The sequence below is a fragment of the Macrotis lagotis genome, chromosome X (genome assembly GCF_037893015.1).
Source record: "Macrotis lagotis isolate mMagLag1 chromosome X, bilby.v1.9.chrom.fasta, whole genome shotgun sequence".
In the NCBI taxonomy this organism is placed as follows: Eukaryota; Metazoa; Chordata; class Mammalia; order Peramelemorphia; family Peramelidae; genus Macrotis; species Macrotis lagotis.
In genome coordinates, this window is record NC_133666.1 from 648,827,595 (window position 1) to 648,853,851 (window position 26,257).

General features: G+C 47.6%; 1 protein-coding gene across 1 annotated transcript; it reads left to right on the plus strand.

Moving 5' to 3' along the window:
• The first annotated feature begins 466 nt into the window (after positions 1–466).
• Positions 467–23,209, plus strand: MEX3D (mex-3 RNA binding family member D). Its single transcript, XM_074204692.1, has 2 exons — positions 467–1,344; positions 21,724–23,209. The coding sequence occupies exons 1-2, from the start codon at positions 600–602 to the stop codon at positions 23,034–23,036; spliced, it is 2,058 nt and encodes a 685-aa protein (XP_074060793.1). The 5' UTR covers positions 467–599; the 3' UTR covers positions 23,037–23,209.
• The last annotated feature ends 3,048 nt before the right edge of the window (positions 23,210–26,257 follow it).

Here is a 26,257-nt window from a genome sequence, read left to right on the forward strand (position 1 = left end):
CCGCTTCCCGCCCCGGCGGCCGCAGCCCCGCGTAGCCGCCCGCCGCCGCCGCCGCGACGAGCCCCAGCCTCAGCCCCAGCCCCAGCCCCAGCCCCAGCCCCAGCCCGGAGCGCGCCCGCCAGGCGGCGGCCGCGGTAGCGTCGGCGGCGGCGGCGGCGTCGGCAGCGGCGGCCGCGGTAGCGTCGGCGGCGTCGTCGGCGGCAGCGGCGGCGGCGGCGGCCGCGGCCGCGGGCGCAGCGGAGCCTCCCGCCGCTCCTCCGGCCCCCTTCTTCCCCCCGCTGCTGCTGAATGCCGGCGGCCGGCTGGAGAGGAGACAAAGGAGGAGGCGGCGGCGGCGGGGGGCGGCGGCAGGAGGAGCCGGAGGAGGGGGCGGCGGCGGCGGCGGAGGCGGCGGCGCGGCGGCAGCGGCGGCAGCCCGGGGCGCGGCGGCAGCGGCGGCGGCAGCGGCAGCAGCAGCGGCGGCGGCAGCGGCGGCGAGGATCGGAGCCCCGAGCCCCGTGCGGGCCGCGGGCCGCCTCGCCCCCGAGGGCCCGGCTCCCGCGGCCGCGGCCCCGCGCCTAGCCAAGCCCGGCTCCCCGCCGCCCCCCGCGCGCCCGGCCATGCCCGGCTCCATCTACCAGCCCGAGGGAGGGGAGGCGGCGGCGGCGGCGGCGGCGGCGGGAGCGGGAGCGGGGCCGCCCCTGGGCGGCGGCGGCGGCGGCGGCGGCGGCCTGGGCCTGCTGAGCCCCGGCGGCCCCCCGGCGCCCCCGCCGCCTGACAGCGCCCCGGCCCCGGCCGCGGCCCCGGCCCCGGCCCCGCCGGAGCAGCAGGAGGAGGCGGCCGCCGCCGCCGCCCTCAGGTTCGCCCTGGACCAGCTCTCCATCTTGGGGCTGGAGGAGGAGGAGGACGACCAGGAGGAGGAGGAGGACAACGAGGAAGAGGAAGAGGAGGAGGAAGGCGGGGTGAACGGCGAGGCCTGCGACGGGGAGCCGGAGGAGGAGGAGGAGGAGGAGGAGGAGGAGGATGAGGAGGAGGAGGAGGGCGCCGAGGCGGCCGAAGGCGCCCTGGAAGACCTGGACCCCGCCGCCGGGCCGGGCCTGGACGCCCCCGGAGCCGTGGCCGTCGGGGCGGGGGGCGTGCTGGGCGCCCTGCAGATGCTGGAGGCGGACGCCAGCCCCCCGGCCTCCAACACCACGTCCCCGCCAGATGTGTTCGGCAGCTTCCACCACCACCCGCACCTGGGCCACCACTCCATCCTGGCCGAGCAGATGAGCGTCATCGGCAGCCGCAAGAAGAGTGTCAACATGACCGAGTGCGTCCCCGTGCCCAGCTCCGAGCACGTCGCCGAGATTGTGGGGAGACAAGGTAACCCCCTCCCCGTGGGCCGGGGCCCCTTTATCCCGAGAACGGGGGTCGCCACGGCGGCCCAAGTGCCCCTTGGAAGGGACAGGGGCTTGACGTGGGGGGCCCGAGGCAGCAGGTGCCCCCAGAGCCTTCAGGTAGCCTGACGTGACGTGCACCCTCAATTTAGGACACAAGATCTGGCCTCTCCGGGAAGGAGGTGCACCCCCCTCCCCTCCCTTCCGTATCTGGGTCACTCCGGTTCCCTTTGTGCAGAATCTGGAGAGTGTTAACTTGGCAAAAGCCCTCCCCCCCACCACAGCCCCGTCCTTGGCCCTGGCTGCCCTCCCACCTTTTGTCTGCTGCCAGGCCTTGGTGGTCCCAGCCCCAGAACCTTGCCTCTAGCTAAGGGGCCAGCCAAAGTTTGAGAGGTGTCAGTGATTTGGAGAAAGGGAGTCCCCGGGGAATGAGCCCGAGAGGAAAAGCAGGTTTTGTTCGCTTTGGGGCTGAGGCCTTTTCTTTTTCCATATTGCCCCCCCCCCCACCAAGTGTCAAAAAACTGATTGAGTTGGGGGGGGTGTCATCTGCTCTTCAGAGAATCAATCACAAAGACTTCATATTTCTCAGCAACCAGGGATACTCCAGAGATTAAAAGGGTGTGTGTTTGGGGTGTGTATGTGGGAGGGGGAGACATTGATGTTTTTGAAGAGATTTTTTAAGTCCTTCTATGCCCGTTTGATATTAACAATTGAGGGTGAATGTGCTCCCCCAAGGGATTGATCTGATAAACTGGTGGGTATCTAGAGTGCGGTGCCATCACCCAGCAACCACCGGCACCCTGCTTTGGACAGTCTCTACTGGGGTGGAAGAGGGGGGTGGTCTCCTTTCTATCGTGCGGAAGGCTGGGGCCAGCTCGATTGTCGGAGGGGCCTGGGTGGCTGGCTGCCCTATTGTTCCCTTTGTTAGAGGACCATGCTGTGATTAGCATGGTGACATCAGGCCCAAGGCTTCCCATTGGTGGCTGGGCTGCCCTGAGCCAGCCTACTTCCCCCCCTCCCCACTCCTTCCTTGCTCCACTCAGCCCTGGCCCAGCCCAGCCCAGCCCAGCCCAGCTTGGCTGCTGGTCTCAACTTTCTCTCTCCCCTTCTCTACACCCCCTCATTCTCTTCCCTCCCCCCCTCCCACCTTACTTAGCTCTTTCTTTGTGACTGGGGGGGGGTGGAGAAGCTGGTTAGGGAACCAGGGTGGGGCCAGGCTGGCAGCATCAGACTGGGAAAGGCTGGCCACCTCCCTTTCTGCCCTCCATTGTGCCATTCTAGGTCTGGGATAGCCCTTCCCGAGGCCAAGCTGGTCCTAGCATGACAGTAACCTTGGTATCAGTCTGACTTGTCCATCTTTATCTGTACTCTGCACTGGACAATGGTGAGAGTAGACTTATTGCTGTGTGCCTGATGAGGAAACTGAATCCCATATGGGATTCTAGAATGTATAGATCATTTCAGTCCAATTCCCACATTTGACACCTGGGGAAACAGACCAAGAGAGATGAAGTGATGCCCAAAATAATAAGTGATGGAGTCTGGATTTGAACCCAGGTTTGCTCTGCTTTTCCCAATCTAAAACCTCTTTTTTTGGCATCTAACTGGTATTGACCCAGTTTGACTTTTTTTCTCCTTGAAACCACAGTGGAAAGATGGTTGGACCTGGGATCAGCTACTCCTTCAGGAGCCAACCCTCCAGCAGGTTGTTTCCTTGCCTGTAAAATTCAACTTAAGAATAGGTCCTCAATACCCTGTTTGCTGAGTTTTTGATGAGATCATGTAGGGAGATGGTTTTGCAAATGCTCCTGTTGATGATTCTATAGACCCCTGCTACTGTTGCTACCACAGCTGGGTCTAGTTAAGGTTATTTTGTTGCTAGTTTGGCTTTAGGTAGCCTAGTACCCAGAGAGATATCTTGGCCAAGGTCACTGGGCTAGTGTGGTAGACTGAGGATTAAGGTCTCCTATGTTTTCCTTGCCCTCAGCTCCTAAAATGGTTGGGGCCCCACCCTAGTGGGCATAGGGGAGTTGGTCCTCCTGAGCAGCACTTTGAGGACTAATTGTCTGGAGTCCCGGAGGGGTCCCCCGTGCCTCTGGACCCCAGGGATGTGGATATTCAGGTCCTTTCCCAGTCAAAGGGACCATATAGGCCATCTCATCCAATTCCCTCTTTTTGCAAATGAGGAAACTGAGTCCCAGGGAAGTGAAATTACTTACCCCAAGGTCACACAGGTCACAGACATCAGCATAGGTTGAACTCTCATCTTGGGACCCCAGAATCAGTGTTTTCAGGACCAGCTGTGCTGTAGGGCCCAAGCATGGTGAATTCAAACCCAAGACAACCTATAGCCCCATTGGTAGCAACTCCCCAAATGACCTTGGGCAAATCCCTTTTCTTTTAGGCCTCAGTTGGTCTACCTGTCACTTAAGGAGTCCTAGTAAATCTGGAAGCAGACCCCCAAGGGCTTGCCTTCTAACCCAGAGATCTTTGGTCTCCTAAAAGAAGCTGACTGCCATCCCTGTTATTAAGTTTAGTACCCCCCCCAACACACACACACACACACACACACACACAAACACACAAACACACACACACACACACACACACACAGCTTTGTTTCCCTGGCTTTCTCCTCAAGTTGCACTTATTTAGTGCTTTTTTTACAAAACACTTTCCACACAGGCCTTGAGGGGGGAGGCGGGGAGTCCAGGGTGGATATTGTGATGATTATTAACCCTATTTTATGTTGAGGAACCTGAGGCACAGTTCCTTCAAGTCAGTAAATGATTTGAACCTGGATTAGAACAGTGTCTTCTGACACTGAGCATCATTCATTTTCATTGTTGAAGGAATACCTCCTGGGTGCCTCAGGAATGGCCAGTTCCCCTCAGATGCATCAAAACACAGGCAATTTATAACATTAGTCAATCATGCATTTATTAATCCTCTTTATGGACAAGATTTTGAGAAACACACTTATTGGGAAAGCAAAATAATGAGCTTTAGAAAGTTTAATTTGTTTCCCAAGGGTCCCAATCCTGAGGAAATTTATGGACTCCACCTTAGGAAGAATGAAGTCCTTGGGAACCCTTGGGAATTGTAGGTAGCATGGGTTCAGAGAGGCCTGGGCAGCTCACCAAGTAATAAGGTGAGGGAGAAACAGTGCTTGGTCAGCTAGGGTCCCAGAATGGGTTAGGGTTATACTCTAGGAGGGAGATGCTCTGTCTACTCTAACCAGGAAGATCTCTTTTGCGTATAAAGAAGGCTGTGTGGTAAGGTCAGGATGGTGTAGTGTGATGGGCTAGGGTCTTGGGTCTCCTCCTTGCAAACATTTGGAATCTGCTCAGTGGGTCAGTCCTGTCTTTTGAGAGCAGCCTATGCCAAAGCAGAAATACAGGTTTGGAAAAATGGGAGGCGGGAGTGGTTCTAGACCTGTCTGTACTATCAACTTTCAGTGTGATCTTAGGTAAATCACTTTTTGGAGGGGAATCAGTTTTCTTATCTGTAAAATGGTACTGGCTTTTGCCCTAAAGAGATGTTCTTCATATGTAAAATGAGGATAATGGCAGCATCTGCCTTGTGAGGATGGTTTGTAAGCCTTAAAATCCTGTCTAAATGTGAGGTGTAGTCAGAGCAAAGCCCCAAATGTTGAGGGAAGAGAAGGGGGCTCCCTGACTTTGAGAATTGGTGTTTTAGCCAGGGGGAAAGCCAAAGAGGGGAATGTGCCACCCATGGGAACCAAAGATTCACACAATCTTTTTTTCTCCTTCTCCTCCTTTCTTCTCCATGACTTTGAACTTCCCTGGTCTTGAATGCCCTCCCTCTCACCCTTCCACCTCTGCTTTTGAAAATCCTCTAGTCCCTTTTAGGGAGCTCAGAGCTCTGACTCCTGGGAGACTCCCCCATCCTCAAGATGAAGGCTTATCTAAAGGATGGTAGGAATCAGAAGTCTTTCTGAAAAAGGGAGCAGAGCTGGGATATGAAGATTGGGCCTTGTTTCCCTTTGGAGGGAAGAGATTAAGTGTTTATTTAGCACCAACTGTTTAGGGTGCTAATGCTAATAAGCATTTTACAAATCATATCTCATTTGATAAATGGGGAAAGGTGAAATTGAAAAACTTGGGGAGGCAGGGCCTCTGAGTCTGTGGCAGAGGAAGGGACCTCAGGGTTGTAATTCTTTTTTGGGGGGGGGTGTTTTTTTTTTTTTTTGCAAGGCGATGGGGCTTGTCCAAGGCCACACAGCTAGGCAATGATTAAGTGTCTGAGGCCCGATTTGAACTCAGATACTCCTGATTCCAGAGCCGGTGCTCTATCCACTGCACCACCTAGCTGCCCCAGTATTGTAATTCTTGAAAGGGGGTTGGAGAAGTCTCAGACAGCTAGCCCAGAGACTCAGTCCTGGGACCTTAGGCAGATACCTCCTTTTTCTGAACCTCAATTCACCCCTCTATTAGATGGGAAAGAGAAGAACCTTTTTGCTCTCATCTTCCCAGGGCAGTGGTGAGGAAAGTGATCTTGAGTTTTTTAGAGAGAGAGAGAGAGGTGATTGTGAGATGCAGGGGAGGGAAGGGCTGGGATCCACACGGCTTGTAGAGAACCTTCTCTCCTTCCCCAACTTCTTCTAGATTATTATTCTTTTTTAAAAATTTATTTATTTAAGCCAATGGGGTTAAGTGACTTTCCCAAGGTCACACAGCTAGGTAATTATTCAGTGTCTGAGGTCAGATTTGAACTCAGGTACTCCTGACTCCAGGGCCAGTGCTCTATTCACTGTACCACCTAGCTGCCCCTAGATTATTCTTTTTTTTCTTTTTTTTTTTTAAGATTTTTCAAGGCAATGGGGTTAAGTGGCTTGCCCAAGGCCACACGGCTAGGTAATGATTAAGTGTCTGAGGTCGGATTTGAACTCAGGTATTCCTGACTCCAGGGCCAGTGCTCTATCCACTTCCGCCACCTAGCCGCCCTAGATTATTCTTCTTGAAGATGATTTGATCTAATGGGAGTCTCAGGAAGTAGTCAGGGGTAACTTCTAACTAGTGACCCCCACCCCCACCCCAATCCCTTCCTCTGGTGATAGGAGACCCTTCATCCTAGTTTTCTTCCTTTTCTAGAGCAGAATCCCACCAGAACATACTCCTTTCCTCCTCTGGGAAGTCCCTGGAGATTTCACCTTCTAGGCTTGCCACCTGGGCCTACTGGGGGATTCCCTGAAGGTGTTCCTCCCTTAATCTTTATAATTGGAGGAGCAGAGCAGACATTGCATGCAACTTTCAGGCTTGCCAAAGAGCTTCCTTACTGGTGTCTCCCTTGAGTCTCTGAGCAACTATTCCCAAAGGAGATCTAGTTAATTCCCATTTTACAGAAGAGGAAATGGGGATTTGAAAAAATGGTGCTCAGTCACTTCCGGGAGCTTGTCCCGGGTGGGGGGCAGGTGGAGGTCATCCATGGTCTTCTCTCCTTGGAGCCTAATCAGTCTTTCCTTCTTTACTTTATGGCTCCTTAATGAGTTAGACAGTATCTTTTGGAGAGGGCTTTTAAGGTTTGCAAAATGCTTCCATTTGTGATTTCATTTGAGCCAGCTGCCCTTTAAAGGTTCCTATTCAGAGAAGAGGGGATCTGGGAAAAGGAAACTTAGAGACCACCTAACCCAACTTTCCACATTTTATAAATGAAGAAACTAAGGCCCAGAGAAGGTCATAAAGGGAATGAGTGACAGAGGTGGGATCTAAGCTCCAAAGCCATGATCTGCTGTGGACCTCGCTGTCCCTCTTATCTTCTTGCCCAGAGTCCCAGGTTACATGCATGAATTCATCTGTACATATTAGATACCCCTGAAAACACAGGACCCTCAAATCCCAGACAAAACAGTGAGTTGCAGTGCCCTCTTCGGCATGCTGAGATCACATAGCCAGAAGTGAGGGAGGAATGAGCTTTTAACAGGGGGGTTGGGTTGGTAGCTTTTCTAGAGGAGGTGCATGAGCCCCTGTCTTAAAGGACTAGGTATCTCTGATGAGCCTGGGGATGGGGGGAGGAAATCTGGCTGAATGGGGGGAAGAAAAGAGATGAGATTGCAGAACAATTGTGTGTGTGTGTGTGTGTCTGGGGTGGGGCAGAGATAAGGAGGATGTCAACCAGGAATTGACTGAAGTGGCTGCCCACTCCCTGAATCTGGGCTGCTCTACTTACTCTTTTGCCTATGAGAATTCCCTGGCTTCCTTCAAAAAGTACTTCCTTCAAAAGACCTGAGTTCAAATCTGGCCTTGGTCACTTACTGTGTGACCCTGGGCAGATCACTTCATCTGTCCACCTCCATTTTCTCATCTGTAAAATGGAGATAGTGACAGCATAGACATCCTGTTAGTATCAGATGAAATATTTGTAAAAGGCTTATCGCAGTAGGAGCTTTCTGTTGTTCAGTTGTGTCCGACCATCCAGGACCCCATGTTAAGGGGTCTTCTTGGCAAAGATTACTGGAATGGTTGGCCATTTCCTTTTAGCTCATTTGACAGATGCCCACAGTAGGTGTTTAACTTCCTTCAAAGCTCAGCTCAAGTGCCACCCAGGGAGGCCTCTGGTTCCCACTTCATGTATATATACTTGTTTATCCTGATGGAAGGTAAGCTTCTTGAGGGCATGAACTATTTTCTCCTTTGACTTTCATATGATATTTCTTCCATTGGGTATGTGCTTAATAAATAAATGCCAGTCAGATTGAATAGGCATTAGAAGGAGGAGGCAAGGTTGGAGGCAGGAAACCTAAATAAAAAAAAAGAATCACCTCTGCTATTAACTGTGTGACATTGGACAAGTAGTAATCCCTTCCCTCCCTCCCTGTGTCTCAGTTTCTTCTCTAATGAGGTGGTTGGGCTAAATTTGCAAAGCCCTTCCAATTCAGATAATTCCCCAATTCAAATAATTGAGTTTTGGACTTAATGGGCTAAAAAGGAGCTTCAGTCATTAATGTAGTAGGTGCTCATTGTATGCAGAGGCCTCATATACCCAAGGCTGGAGATAGAAAATTTGTGGCACTCATAGTTGAGTAGGAAGGACATTCTATCCAGAAACACCCAAATCAGACACACCCTGATAGCTAGGGTTTGTTAGACAAGGGCAGAAGGGATGCTTACTGGGGTTTCTTGGATTTCTTCTTAAGGGAATGTCCCTTTGGAAGATGGGGAGAATTTCCAAAGGGAAGATATTGGACATGGGCAAAGGACCAGAGATGGGAAAATTTCATATATACTGACTTGAATTGGAGTATAGTGGTGAGGATGATTTCTAGCCACTCACACAGCAGGACTGAGTTGAGGCCAATGAAAAGGTGGGTTCAGTGGTTTAGGCAAGCATGGCCAATCCTGAGCAAAGGAAAGGGCTGTATGGGACGAGTGACAAAGATGTCTGGGAAGTTTTTCTGGAGAAGATGGCTTCAGGAGTCAGGATAATCGATAACAGACACAGACAAAACAGGAAGCCCCTGGTCTGGTGCGCATCCATACCACAGGAGGTACCTGGGGAAGGGGAAGAAAACTGGATTTAAAGGTGGCCTAAATTCTAGTTCTGCTATGTTCCATCTTTGTAGCTTTGGGAAAGTCATTCCAGTTCTTATTTCTAAAATGGGAATATTCATCTTTCCATTGTTTACCTCATGCCATATTTAACATCAAATGTAATAATATACATAAAGTAGACCACTATACCAAAGACATGGGAAATTTTGGCAATTCTTTTGTTAAGGACTCAGCTCTCTGATGCCCTGTTGGTCGTGGAGTGACTGACTGGAGGGGGGGGGTGATTCAAGGCCAGCCTGGTCTACAGACAGAAACCTGTCTTCATCATTAATTACCCCAGAAGGTAACAGGAATCCTAGGTTTCTTGGAGAAAGAGCTGAGTTCCATCCATAGTTCCCTTGTTAACCTTCTGAATGACCTTGAGAGTTGCCCTTCTCTAGGTCTCAGTTTCCTTATCCAAAAAATGACAGAATTGGATTCCATCTTCAAGGTTTTTGCCAGGCAGTCCAAATCCTGTGATTCTATAGATGTCCCTACCCACAAACCTTAATGCCCTGGAAAGTGGCATGGTCTAAAGACATGGGACTAGCAGGTGGAAGCTGAGGGTTCAAACTCAGTAGCTGTTGTGTGACTTGAGTTCCCTTTGCTTCTGTAAAATGAAAACTGACTAGATAGGAAAGGTCACCCTGACCTCTGACAGTCTATGAGAACTTTGTAAAACAGCTAAGGCTCCATTCCATTGCAGAGAATGATGACTTGTGAGAGGGGGTAATAGGAAGCAGGTTGGACCCTGTACTTGGAGGGGGGAATGTGAAATTCCATGGATTTCCAACTGTGCTGTGAAATCTTGTCCCATCCTTTCATTTCTGTCAAAAGAGAATAAATGTATCCCTTCTCTGAGCCTAGGCCTCACTCATCAGAAAAGGATACTTGAGCCTCTTTTTTGGAAAGAGGCCTGGGCTTGGGAAGATCAGGGTCCAGATACCAACCTCTGTCTCAGTTTCTTCATCTTTACAATGAGGATCATCCTAGCACCTCACTGACAGCAGCGGTTCTTAATCTGGGGTCTCTGTATAGATTTCAGGGGATTCACTGAAAATGACATTATGATTTCAAAATATTTATTTCCTTTATAATTCTATTTTATTTGATGTAAATTGTGATTTCAAAATAAGTGGTTTCTCTTTATAATCCTATATATTTTATTTGATGCAAATCATATCTTTCTGAGAAGGGAACCACAGACTTCACTGCTGGTTAGGGGTCCAGGACATGCCCACAAAAAGATTAAGAAGCCCTACCTAATCAGGATGGTTGCTAGGATCAGCTTTAGAAACTATCAATGTGAAAACTGATTATCACTGATCCCTTTTCTCCCTGTACCACCCAGCCTTCCCCTTTCAAAGCTGGAAACAATTTCTGTTTAACTGATCTTAGAGCATTGAATTCAATTCCCTTCTTTCTATCACTTAACCATATGACCTTGGACAATTTCCTCCCTCTTCCTGGCCTCCAGTTTCCTCATCTGAAAAATGGAGATACTAATTCCTGCACTAGTTGTCTCCCTAGGCTGTTGGGAGGAAAGTGCCCTGTCAGCTGTGAAGAGCATGGAGAAACAAAAGCTGTTATTATTTGCTACTGAGTTGAGGGAGTTGTCTGAGGGATATAGGAGGGCCCCTGGGGGGAGGAGGGAAAGGGCTTCCTTGTTGGACTGCATGCTTTGAGCTCTCGATCTGTCATCCAGTTGTCCTCATTTCTAGGAGCTGTCTTTAGAAATTTCTTTCAGAGGCTGCTCGGATGGACCCTGAGCTAGGCACTGTGGGAAGGAGGTCTGTGAAAATAGACATTCCCTGCTCCTTTGAGGGCTTGGAGCTCTGAGGAGAGCTTAGCGAGCCAAAGGAGCCTCTGTTGTATAAGGATTAGAATCTTAGAATCAGAAGACTTGGCTTCAAATCCTCCATCCAGCACTTTCTCAACTAAGAGCAAGTCACTTCTCTGAGGCTGTTTCCTCTTCTGTAAAATGAGGATAATGATGGATGCACCACCTCTCTTACTGGAAAAGTCATGAGGAGAAGGAATTAGGAAGCTCTAGAAATAGGTGCTGCTGGGAGAGCGGAATGACAGGTCTAGATGGCCATTCCACTGCAGATTTCTCTACTGGGGTGGAGATAGGCACTCCAACTTCACCCTTTTGCAGTGGTTTTCATCGACCATAGTCTACCGGATCTGTCTGTTGTCCTCTACCTCCAACCCCTTATTCCAATCCTAAACCCAAGCCTTTTCTGAAGTTCTTTTTAGGTGAGACCATTTAATAGTATCAGACATTTCCTGTGTGTGTACTTATTTCCTTCTGATTCTTTGTGACACTTCTCCCTTTTAACTCTTCTTCCACTTGTCTCACCATCCCATCTCAGCCTACTGTATTACACCCTTCCTGATTGTGGAATGTCCCTCCAGGCCCTGGCCATACCTTCTTCTGTTCATTCCCATGTGACTGTCTCATTATTTCTGGTGGGTTCAGTTCTCATAGCAGTGATTACCTTGCCCTTTTTTGAATATTTCTATTCACAGGTCTGCAGCCTCAGGGTCATTCTGGCCCTCATTTATCCACTACCATCTTTCAGATACATTCCCTTCTTCCCATTCACACGGAGACCTTCCTGAACTACTTTTTTTCATATTTATTTTTAAAAAAATTTAAAGGGGCGGCTAGGTGGCACAGTGGATAGAGTACTGGCCCTGGAGTCAGGAGTACCTGGGTTCAAATCTGGCCTCAGACACTTAATAATTACCTAGCTGTGTGACCTTAGACAAGCCACTTAACCCCATTGCCTTGCAAAAACCTAAAAAAAATTTTTTTAAAATATTTTTCCCTAATTGCATGTAAAATCAAATTTTAACATTTGTTTTTTAACGTTTTGAATCCCAAATTCTCTCCCCTCCTTCCTCTCCCCATTTAAACAGGAAGCAGTTTCCATATTGTAATGTGTGAAATAAAAGTGCAGACAAAGGGGAAAATATGAGAAAAAAAGTGAAAAATAGTCTTCACTGCATTTGAACTCCATCACTTTTTTTTTGGAGGTGGATAAGCATTTTTCATCCTGGATCTTTTTGGAATTATCTTGGAGTGTTGTGTTGCTGAAAATAGTTACAGTTGATTATCACACTATGTTGCTGTTACTGTATACGAAGTTCTCTTGGTTGTGCCCACTTCACTTTGCATGAGTTCCTATAAAAGTCTTTCCATTGCCTTCAGCTTCACCATGAGTCTCTTTTATCTCAAGGTTCCCTACTCCAATCTATCCCTTGCACAACCACCAAGTAAAGATTGAACCATATCATTCCCCTACTCAATAAGGTCCAGTGCCTCCTGTGGTTTTCAAAATCAAATATAAGCTTAGCTTGGCATTTTAAGCTCAGAACTACCCCTTCCTACATTTCCAGCCTGTTCCCCATTACCTCCTATATACTATGTCCCAGCCATATAGATGCTCTTGTTACTATCTCTGCTTTTGCTCTGATTTTACCATGCATGGACTTGTCTCTTACCTTCCCGTTTTAGAGTCTGTGGCTCTGCTTCCTTCAAGTTTTTAACTCAAGGGAGCCTCCTTCTATAGGAGCCTTTCCCAGTCCCCAGCCCCTACTCTTAGGTTACTTTAAATTCACTCCATATATATTATCAACTCTTTGTAGATTTTCCATTTGTTAGTCTTTTAGGGTACCTGGCACACGTCTCCCCTTCTTTCCTTAGTTGTGTATGTTTGTTATCTTCCCAGAACATTTGGGGTCTTTGAGGTCAGTGACCAGTCACTTTTCCTTTGTATCTTCAAGGTCTAGGACAGTGCCTACTGTGGAATAAGCACTTGTTAATTGATTGTCCTTTATTCTCTAAGAAGACCATTCTCTCCAGGAGGTGATGCCATTACACACAAATGAGTTAGATTTGAGTGAAGGGGATGCTGTGCCAAGTTACCAGCCTCACTTTCTCCTAGGGCCATTTGGATCCAGTGACCAGATATTTATGAGGACAACTGGAGGGGACCCTGGGTGCAGCGAGAAATCTCGGCCTTTTTAAGCTTAAATTTTCTTAACAGGTCTTGTTTGAGGCAACATTCATTCAGTGATTAAAGCTAGGTAAGAAATGAGACAAAGGGGGCAGCTAGGCAGTATGGTGGATAGAACACTGGCCCTGGAGTTCCAATCCAGCCTCAGACATTTAATAATTACCTAGCTATGTGACCTTGGGCAAGTCACTTAACCCTATTGCCTTAAAGAAATAAAATTTAAAAAAAATGAAATGGAAACAAAGAATGGCCACTTTTGCCTACTCAAAAAAAAAAATCAATCTAGGAGAAGACCCTTAGAGTTTCTGGCCAGAAGGGAAACAATTGCTATTTACATTCACTTAGAGCCATCTGCCCCAAACTACGATTGAGTGGGGCTTGCCTGGCAATGAGAGAGTGACATGAGTTTAAAGCAAAGTCTTAAAAAAAGAAAAACTTGAAGATATCTTGGGATATCTTTCAGCAGTCATGCTTGTTGAATGACTGATTAATCAATCCAGAGCCCTGTGATTATCTAGTCATCCATCTAGTCATACCCAGAGTCCTGAGAATATTGGATTAGGAAGAAGTAGGATTAGGAAGATGATAAGGCTTACTTATCTGTTAAACAAAGGAGTTGGACATAAGACCTTGTCTTTTTTTTAGGTTTTTTTTTTTAAGGCAATGGGGTTAAGTGACTTGCCCAAGGCCACACAGCTAGGAAATTATCAAGTGTCTGAGACTGGATTTGAACTCGGGAACTCCTGACTCCAGGGCCAGTGCTCTATCTACTGCGCCACCTAGCTGCCCCAAGACCTTGTCTTTCTACCCATTCTCCAGGCCACTCTTACTTAATTCATGTTGAGCTACCCTGGGTAAAGCACCTCCAACGAGTAGCTCCCTAAACCTCAATTGTCTTTTGCACTAGGGCAGAAGTGAGGAGATGGGCCTTTGACCAAATTATTAATGGCAAAGCTAAGGCAGGGAAGGAACTGGTCCAAAGAAGAGGGTGAGTAGGTGGTGAATTAAACTGGGACTAGAACCTGAAGGCCTTTCTAGTTCTCTGAATGTTGTGTAATGCCCATACAAGACAAAACAGGAGACTTGTATTTCAAAAGTGTGAGAGGTTTCTTGAAGAATGTAGACTTGGGAAGATGGCATAGGAGCAGGTTTAGAAAGGCAAGGTAGAAGCTGTGTCCGTGAATTATAGTCGAGTCCTGTCTGGTGGGAGCAGAGGGAGGTGAGGAGGTTTATATGGAGGCCAGATCATGGCACGGAAGACCTCAAATAATAGAGAAGTTTGGATCTCTTCCCAATCAATCAAAAAGTTCTTATTAAAATACATGGCTATGTGTGGTATTAATTCTAGAATACAAGATGGATGGTGTCATATCTCTCTAATCAGTTAAATCTTTAAAGTATCCTTGTTACCTCCAGGATGAATTTTTTTGAGACAGTTGGGGTTAAGTAATTTGTCCAGTAACTTGTCTGAAGCTGGGTTTGAACTCTGGTCCTCCTAACTACAGGCCCAACTCTCTATCCACTGAGCTGCTTAGGTACCCCTTAGGATAAAATATTCTAAAGTCTTCTGTTAAGTATTTAAAATTCTTCACAACCAGGCCCCTTCTTACCATTTTGGATCATTTAATTTACTCCCTTCCCATAATCTAGATTCTTAAGATCCAGCTGTATCAGCCTTCTTGCCACTTCTCAACCTAGATAGTCCATCTCTCCTCTCCAAGTATTTGCCCTGATTCTGCCCCACATCTGACCCTCTTTGCCTCCTGACTTTCTTGGAAGGGACCTTAAAGGTCAGCTAGGCCAATTCTCCCCCTCCCCCATTGATAGATGATTAGATTCCTAGGGTGGAAAGTGATTTTCCCCAGGTCACTCAGCTGGTCTTGTGACTGAATGTGGAATGCTTATTCTACTCTGTCCTGCTCACTTTTGTTCAGCACTTTGAATATCTTCTGAGCCTCTAGACCCCACCCCACTCCCTACCCCCTAGAAAGGTAGATAGCTGGGATAGAATTGTCATTTTACCTTTTAGGAAATAATAGCTAATAAATTTCTTTACCTTAATCACTTGTGATCCTCCCAAAAGCTGTGGAATGGGAGAGAAGGTACCCCTATTATATAGGTGAGGAAATTGAGGCAAGGAATAATAAAGGATCTTGCCCCAGGTCATCCACATACTTCATGGGTGTGCTACAATTTAAATCTCAGCTTCCAAGTCTATCCCTTAGCCTTTTCACTCTGCTCCTGCTGAATGGGAAAACATCAGAATCAAGGAGGCCCCGTGGGGGTGGGGGGCTGGTTATTGAGAAGGGAGAGCAGGGCACAGGCTTTGAGCCTACCTTAACCCTTGTATGGGAACCTTGTTAGCCTCTGTAGCTTTTGGCTGTGGTTGGGGCTCTAGTGTTCTAACTGGAGGCCCAATGTAGGGGTCACTTAGCCCCTGAGTATCCTAGATTCTTTTAATGAAGGAAAGAGTGAAACTACTTGGGAGAGTTGGGTGCCCTAAGTTAGTATCCAAGACATAGACTTAGGGGTTATATTTGTAGGGAGAATCCCCACCACACCTTTCTTCTATGACTTGGGTCTCAGGATCTGCTCCCTTTCCTTAAGACAGTTCCAGAGGTTTGTTCATTAACAAAGAAAATGAAGAAGCCTAGAACTGGAAAGGGACCTAAGGGGGAGGGAGAGTATCTAGTTCAGCCCCCCCTATGTCATCAAGAGGTCTCCTTAGGGTAGCTGAGCACATGATCAGCTGGCCTCTCTGACATTCATATATCTGTTTTTAATGTTTTTGGAACACACACACACACTCACACACTCACACACACTCACTCCCCTCTCTGTGTCTCTTTCCTCTCTTTCTCTTGTCTCCTCTCAGCTCTGTCTCTCCTTTTCCCCTATATCTGTCTCTCACGTTTGGTTCTCATCATAAGCCTGTTAGATATCCCAAGGCAGCCCATTTTCCACTCTGAGATAGCTGTTAGGAAGCTTTCCCTTTGCCCTGGTCACTCCAGGTCCAACCCTGATCCTTCCACCCACTCATCTGCCCCATCTCTTCCCAGAAGCTCCTGTTTGTGCCACAGATAAAACTCAGATAAGATGTTGTGACTGAACATGACCTGAGACCCATTCAGCCCCCTTACAGATGGGGGAGTTGAAGCCCAGAGATACTATCTTTGGATTCTCAGTCTAGTGGCCCTGGGCTTTGGTGTTCCTAGCAGAACCTGTGAAGCCAGGTTTGAAGCAGTGACGTCAGTCTGGAGTTAATATGAGGTATTTGGAGGGTCAGGCTTCTAGATTTAGAGAATTAGCCCAGGTGGGACCAGGCTGCTGAGTGTCTCCTTTTTCCCCTTCCCAGGCTTCTGGGAAATATTTACCTTCCCTCTCTCTCAGAACCTGCAGTGTCCCTTGTTAGAAACTAAAGATTCCAGTATGTAGAGAGAGGGACCTCAGAGGCCAGTGAGTCTAGCCCTTTTATTTTACAGATGAGGGGACCAAGGCCTACACTTACAGAAGTAGAGGCAGGACTTGAATTCAGGGCCCCTGACTCCCAAGTCAAGGGTCTTTCCATTATACTTCTATGCTTCTTTTTCTGGGTTGTTTTCACTGTTTGAAGGTCCAGTCCCCTCATTTTACAAGAACAGAAACTGAGTCCCATGGAAGGGATGTGACTTGCCCTGTGTGAATCAGTCAGTAAGCATTTCTTACGCACCTTCTGTTTGCCTAACTCTGGGGATACAAAGAAAGTCTAAAACACAGTCCCTGCCCTCTAGAAGCTCTGGAAGATGATATGTTTTGTTTACACTGTGTACAAATGAGCTATATAAATCAAAACATGCCACAGAAGGAAGGCAAGATTAGGGGACATTTCCTGAAGAAAGTGGGACTATAGCTGGGTGTAGGTGAGGAGGGAGAGCATTCCAGGCCTGGTGGACACCAGGGAAAATTCCTGGAGTCTGGAGTTGATCTAGTGTGCAGATTAACCAAGAAACCAGAATATAAGAATGGGGGTGGGGTGGTGGAGAAGGCTTAGAGGGATCAGGAGTCTAGAGTAGTAGGAGGTTGTAAAGGGCTTTGAATGCCAAAACTGGATTTGATGGTTGATAGGAAGTGATAGGAAGGTCCTGGAGTTATTGAGTAGGAGGCAGCTTTAACACTGTAGGTGGATAGCTGGCCTCATTCAGGAAGACCTGGCTTTAAATCTCGCTTGGAGTCACTTGGAGCTGGCTATGTGACCCTGGGCAAGTTTCTTCACTTCTCAGGAGTCCAGGCAAATTCTCTGAGACTCTTGTGGAGAAAGTGGAGAAAGGGTTCCCTCATCTGGGTCTTCCTTTGCCATTGAAATTATAAGTGTGGCCTCTATCCCTGAATAGCAGATTTAAGAATCTCAAGTGACAATCTCAGTAGCCTGGTCAGGTAAATAACAGTAGTGTTTTTACCCCCATCTTACTGATGTGAATCCTGAGTGCCCATAAAAGACTTCCTCTCCTCCACCCTAGATTGTGTGGCCCACCCTCCTGGCCTTGAGCACCTCTGAATGGAGTTTTGCTGAACTAGATCTGGGAAGGGTCCTTGAGGGTCTCTGCTAACTTTTTCCTTCCTCATTGCTTAACTCTTTGTCATCTGACTTGCAACCTCACCATTAAACTAGAATGTTTCCCTCCAAAGTGACCAGTGATCTCTTAATTGCCAATTCCTATGGGTTTTTCTCAGGTGTATCTTTCCAGAGCAGACTAGAGCCTTTGCTGCTATGGAGATCAATCTTTTCTGGATACATTCCCCTAGGTTTTCATGCTGTCTTCTGGATCTCCTTCATTTCTGACTCATTCTTCTCAGTCTTCTCAGCCAGATCTTTCTCCAGGTCCTACTCACTAATTGGATGTCTTCCAGGCCTCTGTGCTGGACCTTTCTCCTCTTCAGTCGTTGACATCAGCTTCCTGGAGTCAGATATCTCTGTGAAGGTGATTCCCAGATATCTCTACCCAGCCTCACCCTCTCCCCTGACCGCATCTACCAGCTGCCTGTTGGACACCTCAGACTGGATGTTCATCTGCATCTTAAATTCACTCTGTTAAAAAGAGGACTCATTCTCTTCTCTTCCAAACTCTTCCTTCTTTCCTAGCTTTTCTTTTCCAATCAAGGGCAGTGCCATCTTCTGCTGTCCAGGGCCACTATCTAGATGTCCTTCTCAGATCCCCTCTCACCCCTCATGTCTGTTGACAAGTCTTGTTTCTTCTTCCTTCACAAAAACTTTGAGATCCAGATTCCCTCCCTTCTTTTCATTCATGAACATTCACTCATCACTTCCCCCCACTCCTTTATATTTTATAATCCAGTGCTTGGCCTCCTCCCTGTGCCTTGACCAAGACCCTGTGTCTCCTGATTTTGTGCCCCAATTCTGAAATACTTTCCCTTCTCACCTCTGCCTCCTGACTTCCTCAAATACTCAGCTCAAGCCTTGTCTTCTGCAGAGGCCTTTTTCTTAAGTCCTCTTCAGACCTTCCCTCTATCCTGTCTATGGTGGTTTGCATGCTATCTTCCTCATAGAACGAACTCCTCGAGGGCAAGGATTGTGTATTTTACTTCTCTTTGTGCCTATTAAGTAAAACTCAAATCAATTGGTAATCTGTTGATAGCCAGTAAAATTAACTTCGGGCTGCAGAACACAGAGCAGGTTGAAATGATCAGACCCTCAGAACAGAGAGCTGAAAAGGCCCTAACCCTTAGAAGTTGGGGAAAGCATCATTAGGTAGCAGTTCTGAAAAAGATCTGGTGGTATTAGTGGACTTCAAGATCAAGATAGCAGCAGTGTGATTATGGGAGCCAAAAACAAATGCAGTTAAGAGGGGATCATTCAGGGCAGTGAGGAGGTGATGGTTCCCCTGCCCCTTGTCCATGACAGATCTCATCTGAAATATCCAGGTCAGTTCCCAACGCTATAGTTGAAGGTTATTGATGAGCTGGAGAGTATCCAGAAAAGGGCAGCCAGGGTGGTAAAAAACCCGAGAAAATGGTCTTTGAAATTCATTTGAAGGAACAGGGAATGATTAACTTGAAGAGAAGACATAGGGTAACATGTTTCTGAAGGTTTGATCTCTGAGGGCAGAACTGGAAGCAGTGGGTATGGAAGTGACAAAAAGGTAAACTGAGACTACTTCAAAAAAGAACTTTCTAACAATTGGAGATGCCCAACAGTAGAATGGGCTGTATGAAGAGTATGTGGATTCTCCCTTCCAGGTGGTCTTCTGAATACTCATCTAGAGTGTTGTCAGACATTACTTTTGTGTGTGGATTAGAAGAGGTTGTTAATGAGGTCCCTTCTGATGGCTCAGATATTCTGTGAATACAGAATGTCAGATATGAGAGGATCTTTAGTACAGATAATATTAGGTTTAGGAGGGCCTTTAGAACACAGAATGTCAGGACTGGGAAGGTCCTTAGAACAGTGTCAGAGCTAGATAAGGTCACCCAAGTTAAGGTGGATGGTTTACTGGACTTAGGCTTAAAAAATCTGAATTTGAACATTGCCTCTAGTACAACCAATGTGGTTAAAGCAGTTAATGTCTGGACCTCAGTTCCTCATATGTAAAGTAGAACTAATTATGCTTACAGGGAGGATTATATGAAGACTCAAATGACTTTCTGAGACTGTGGTTTCATTGGCAAAGGAAACTGGCAGGTGAGAAAATTCCTTCTACCACCAGTACCTTCTCTGCCTAATGAAGTCTTAGAGAATTGCCTAGAGCAGAGGTGTCAGAGACCATGGATGACAATGTAATCAGGAAATGCAAAACAAATATAATGCAACATAGACATTGTTAATTTGTGGTTTCCTATTATGTAGCCCACAAGGATCTGTGTCTTTGAGTTTGTCTATATTGGCCTAGAGCAGCGATTTGCCCAGAGAGACAGCAGTGTCCAAGGTTAAACTTGAGCCCAGATCCTCTGGCTTTGAGTCCACCACATGATGCTGCTTCTGGCTTTGTAATCCTTGAAAGCACTATATAAACCTCAACTGTCATCTACCTGCAGTACCTCCCTCATTTTACAGATGAGATAACATTTTCCCAGAGTCTCATAAACCAGGATAACCAAGATTTGAAATTTTGAAGGTCCACTAGTTCTTCTACTAACAAGGCCGCCTCTGTGACCTTGAGGAAATCCATCAGTCCTCTTTACCTCAGTTTTCTCATCTGTAAATGAGTAAGGTTGGATCTAGCACTTAATTTAAGCAGCATTGTTTAGCTGTGATATTTTGGATCTAGGAATTAAGGACAAAAATCCTTCTGAAAACCAGTCCTGGATTTCAAGAAGAAAGCATGGCCTCATGTATGGAGCTCTGTCAATTGACTTGGATTAGACTTTCTTTACCATCTGCTGTTTTCTGGCTGTGTGACTTAGGCAAGTCATTTACCCTCCATGAGCCTCAGTTTTCCCTATCTGTAAAATAGAGACCAATAAACTTACAGCTTCAGAATAGTTGTGAAGATCAGATAACAACATAAGGAAAGCCTTTTGTAGTACTTAAAGCACTATATAAATGTCAGTTATTATTATTGCTACATTATCCTAGGGATTATATGACATTTAAACATATTTAGTTTGAAGGAGACAGACAGACAGAGAGAGAGAGAGAGAGAGAGAGAGAGAGAGAGAGAGAATGAGAATGAATAGCTTGGAGCAACCAATATTTCCTCTGGCACTTTTAAGATTTGCAAAGAACTTTATAAATATTATCTTATTTGATAGGACAAGCTCTGGGAGCTAGGAGATAACTATTATCCTCATTTTACAGATGAGGAAACTGAGGGAACATTAGTTACTTGATCAGGGTCAAACGGCTGGTAATTATCTGAGGCAGAATTTGAACTCAGGTCTTCCTGAATCTAAGGCAAGAGTCAGAAAGGCTTCCCAGAGGTACCTGAGTTGAGCTTTGAAAGAAGCTAAGGGTTCCGACCAGGAAAAGATCATATTCTGGGCATGGGGGAAATGTCTCTACAAAGATACACAGGTAGGAGATGGAACAACAAATAGATTGTGCAAAGGGAAAAAAAACCTAAGTCTGGAAAGGTAGGCAGGAACCAGACCTAACTGCTGGACTTGGGGAATCTGGACTTGGGGAATTTGGAGTGGAGTCTGTAAGCAGCGGGGAGCCACCGAAGATTCTAGGCCAACATGATCAGGAGGAAATAAGAGACTCAGTGAAGAAAGGCCAATTAGGCAACTCTTAAAGAGTGGTCCAAACAAACCTGTGTCACTGGGATGTTCCTCTGTTCAATAATGACTCAAGTCTCTTTGACAAGGTAAAGGTGGGAGCTTTGGGGTCAGGACCTATGGGTTCTGCTACTGGCTGGCTGAAACTTAGTAGATAGTGTTTAATTTGGAATCGAGGACCTCCCCTTTTACAAATGATGATCAGCCAGTCAGTAAGCATTTTATTCATTGATTCAGTCATGCATTCATTTTTTTCTTAATTAATGTTTATTTTTCCAACTATACAAGTAACAGTAGTTTTCAATAATCATTTTTTTACATTTTTCTCCTTCCCTTCCTCAGTAAGCATTTATTAAGCCCCTACTGTGTACCTTCCCCTGCTGATGTGAGGGCCCAGGGAGGGAAAGGGACTAACTCCAGACTCACTTTGCAGCTTGGAGATTTGGGGGGGCACAGGGTAGGATATGAGAGTGAGGGTCAGTGCTTTACGAAGCCCCTAAACTGTGAGGGGCTGATCCGAGAGTCCACCAGTGGGGGCCCTCTGATCACTGTTTTTCCTTTCTTCCCTCCCTCCCCCAGGATGCAAGATCAAGGCCCTTCGAGCCAAAACCAACACCTATATCAAGACCCCCGTGCGGGGTGAGGAGCCAATCTTCATTGTGACTGGGCGCAAAGAGGATGTGGAGATGGCCAAGCGGGAGATCCTGTCAGCTGCAGAGCATTTCTCCATGATCCGGGCCACACGCAACAAGGTGAACGGCCTGACAGGAGCTGTGCAGGGGCCTCCCAACCTCCCTGGGCAGACCACCATCCAGGTCCGTGTCCCCTACCGAGTGGTAGGACTGGTGGTGGGGCCCAAGGGTGCCACCATCAAGCGGATCCAGCAGCAGACGCACACGTACATCGTGACCCCGAGCCGGGACAAGGAGCCTGTGTTTGAGGTGACGGGCATGCCTGAGAATGTGGACCGGGCCCGGGAGGAGATTGAGGCCCATATCACCATGCGCACAGGCTCTTTCATCGACGCTGGTGCTGAGAATGACTTTCACTCCAATGGCACTGATGTCTGCCTCGACCTGCTGGGCGGTCCAGCGGGGCTATGGGCCAAGGCACCAAACCCTGCACGACGGCCCTCGGCTGGCCTGCGTGCAGACAGCTTAGCCCCCGCAGAAGCCTTCTATGGCAGCCGGGCCCCCGCGGCGGAGGCCAGTCCCACTAGTCCCTATGGTCCTGGCCCCGGCCCCGGGGGTGGAGGCGGCTTCAGCTTTGGGGGAGATGGTCAGTCTGCCGCCCCACCCGCGCCCCCTTTGGGCTCTGAGGACTGTGACTTTGGCTTTGACTTCTTGGCCCTCGACCTGACCACTCCAGCTACCATCTGGTCTCCCTTTGAACGCACCAACCCCCTGCAGGCCTTTGGCGGCTGTCCTTCGGTCCCTGGCTGCCCCCAGCGGAGGAACAGCGGGCTCAGCGGTGCTGCCACCCCCCGCCACTCACCAACGCTGCCTGAGCCAGGGGGCATCAGCCTTGAGCACCCACTGGCCCGGCGCATCCCCAGTGAGCCCGTCAGCGCCCTCTCCTGGCTCCCAGGGCCCCAGGGCTCTCTATCGTCCTTCTCCAACAGCACGGGCTATTCCTCATCTTCATCATCCTCCCTGCCTGGCAGTGTGTCAGCAGCCTCAGGCTCCCCAACAGACTCCAGCAGCTCTGAGGGGGCCCGCAAGGCGTCCCGGGACTGCATGGTGTGCTACGAGAGTGAAGTCATCGCCGCCCTAGTCCCCTGCGGCCACAACCTCTTCTGTATGGAGTGCGCCGTCCGGATCTGTGGGAAGGCTGAGCCCGAGTGTCCTGCCTGCCATACCCCAGCCACCCAGGCCATTCATATCTTTTCTTAGCTGCGCCCACCCTTCAGCTGGGGGGGAGGGAGGAGAAGAGGGGCCAGCAGAGATGAGAGGAGAAAGGGGGGACCTCCTTGCCTCCCACTCCTCCTCCCCTTCTTTCACCCAAGCACCCCTTTTAAGAGCCCCTTTCCACTCCGATCTTTTTATTTAAAAAACAACTCCCAGGGGGAGGAGGAGGTGGTGGAGGGATGGGGGGAGGGGAGAGGAGACTTGGGGGAGGGGGACTGGGGCTGGGGGGGAGGGAGAGCTGGTCAGGGGGAACAGGGGGAGGTATGTGAATTGGGCTTGGGGGGGGGAAGGGGGGAATAGAAAACCACAGAGAAAAAACAAACCTCCAATGTTTACAGAATAGCTTTAACTTGGACCCCAGGTGTGGAAGCTGCCGGGACTAGGCAGACTGGCTGTCCTACAGTTATTTCCAAATAACAGTATTCAGTTGAAAAGTTAAAATAAACAGAGAGATGAGGTCCAATGGCACTTTTTATTTAGAACACACAAGGGTTGTCTTTTTTATATTTCTAAACCTTTTGGGGAGGGGGGGTTTTTGTATGGAGCAATCTTTGCTAGGCTTTCCAGTCTCTCCTAAGAGGGCCAAGGGCTCTCTCCGCCTGGTTGCCCACCTGCCTGCGGAGAACATAGTCTTCCTTCTTTCTTTTTTAAGGGAGGGCTTTCGATTTGGGGTCCCTGGGCAGCTAACCCAGGGAGTTTGGGAGGGGGGAGGAGGGTTCCGGTGCCACTGGGGGGAGGGGGAGTTAGCAAGGATGGAACCACAAGCAATCGGACAGCAGGGGTGGGAGGCGGCATAGACCACACCTGGGCGGGAGGGGAGGGCCACTTGGGGTGGGAGGGGACAGAACTGTCATGTCACAAACAGAAGAAACCTACCTTTTTTTAAAAAGAAAAAATTTCTCCTTTTGCTGATTATGTCTTTAAGTTTTTATTATTTTTTTAGTTTTATTTTTTTATTTTTTACCTTGTGTATATGTAGGGAATTTATAGGAAAATATGTACTTTATTGAATAAATTTTAAGAACTAAAATATATTTTATTTTAAAGAAAATAACGGACCTTTAACCTTACACAGCTAAAGTACTGATTATATATTTGCTGAGCTGACTTGACGGTTAAGAAAATTGTATCAAGAGTTTTATTTTTTGACTTCAAAGCCTTCTTAATAAAGTCTTTTTACTCTATATAAACATTGCTGCTTGGCTTGCTATCTAGGGCAAAGAGGGAGAGGAGGTGGAGCCTGCAGAGGGATTGGAAGGTGAGGGACACAAGTCCTCCAGTCTCTTCATCCCCCCCCTCCTCCAGCATCATCCTTACACTCTGTACACTGGATGGTTAATGGTGTCACACCTCAAAGGGACTTCAGAAGATGGAATCTTACCTGGAAAGGAGCAAAGAACATTGATGCTGAGAGTGGCCCTAGAGCACAGTGTCAGAGCTGGCAGGGGCCTTAGGACATCAACTGGCCGAGGTGGGAGGAATCTTAGAACACAAAATGTTAGAGTTAGAAAGACTCTAAGAACACACGAATGTTAGAGCTGGGAAGGTCATTAGAGGACACAATGTCAAAACTAGAACCTTAATTATAACGTCAGCAGTATGGGGCCCTAGAACACAATGTCATAGCTGAGGGGAGAATCTTAGAACATCAAATGGCAGAGCTTGGGAGAACCTTAGAACATCAAATAGAGCTGGGGGGAACCTTAGAATTTAGAATATATGCTAAGTATAGTGCGGCATGCTTATAATTCCCACTAAATTCAGCACCAGCATGGGACAATGAGGTTACAAGGCCTGAAGTGATCCAGTTTGGGAAAAGAGTAGGTTGAAGCTTCAGAATAGCAAATAGGATTGGCCTATTCCAGTCTAGGAAATGCTAAAAGAGACCCAATCTCAAAAAACAAAACCAAGTTTGAACATGATCTTGAAATGTTAGAGAAAGAGACCTTGGAACTCTTAGACTGGGGATGCAGGGAAAACCACAGAAGTTTGAATATACAATAGCAGAACTGTGAAGGACTTCAGACTATCCAAGATCAAATCTGAGCTTAATTCTGAGAGTGATGAGTTGGGAGATCCAAGGTGCAGTGGGTAGAGCACTGGACCCAGTGTCAGAAAGGTCTGAATTCAACTTTGACTTCAGACACTAGCAATGTGGCTCCAGGCTAGTCACTTAACCCTTATTTGCCTCAGATTCATATCTGTAAAATGGGGTCACACCAGAGAAGGAAAAGGCAAACCACTCCAGTATCTTTGCCAAGAACACCTCATGGACAAAAGTCCATGGTGCTAGATTATCACCTATCTCCCAGGGTTATTGTAAAGATAAAATGAGATATTTGCAAATTACTTTGTAAAGCATACCCACACAGGATGTCAAATGTTGGTAAAATGTAAGATCTTAGAGCATAAAATGTGTGAGTGGAGAGGATCTCTAAAGATCAAATCATACGATTTCAGATAGGGAAACAAGTCTAGAGGAGGGCAGTATCTTGGCCCAAGTCATATTAGCAAGTGAGTGAAAAATTTAAAAAAAAAATCCAGATTTACTGAATGTGGGTCAGCAGCTCTGTTATCCCTGGGTTCAATTGTGTTCATTTCCATCTGAAAGTTACCATTTCAACTTAAAGCGTGGATGCACTAGAGAATGGGGAAGTTCAACCTCCTGGAGCTCTTCCATGAGGACCAGAATGGGTGGTGAATTTTGTGGGGAAGGCCTTTGGGGCTATTTCCTTCATGCTTCAACCTATGAGAGTAGAAGGCAGTTGAGGTCCTTGACAGGGTTCTTCCTGTTTAGGATGGGCTTCTCCAAAAGAATGACAGAATTATTAAAGTTGGAATGGAGATGGGGTGGGGAGGAGAGACCAGCAAAGTTACAATCTACAATGTCAGCTATGAAAGACCTTGGAAGGTCCAATAGCAAATGGAAACTTGGAGTCTTAGAAATACAGAATTCACATTGGGAACAATCACTGCAGGGAAAAGGACTTACCAATTCAATCATGGCCTCGAAGAATTTAGAACTAGAATAACCCCTCAGAGGCAAGCCTCAGCCCCTCCAAGGCCAAGAGAGAGGTCAGTTAACTTGCTAATGGACACACAGATCAAAGCCTGTCTGGAATCAAACCCAGGCCTACTGATTCCAATTCCAGTGCTATTTCCAAAGAACCCCACTTGCAAACTTCACTTGTCTCCAGCCTCTAGCT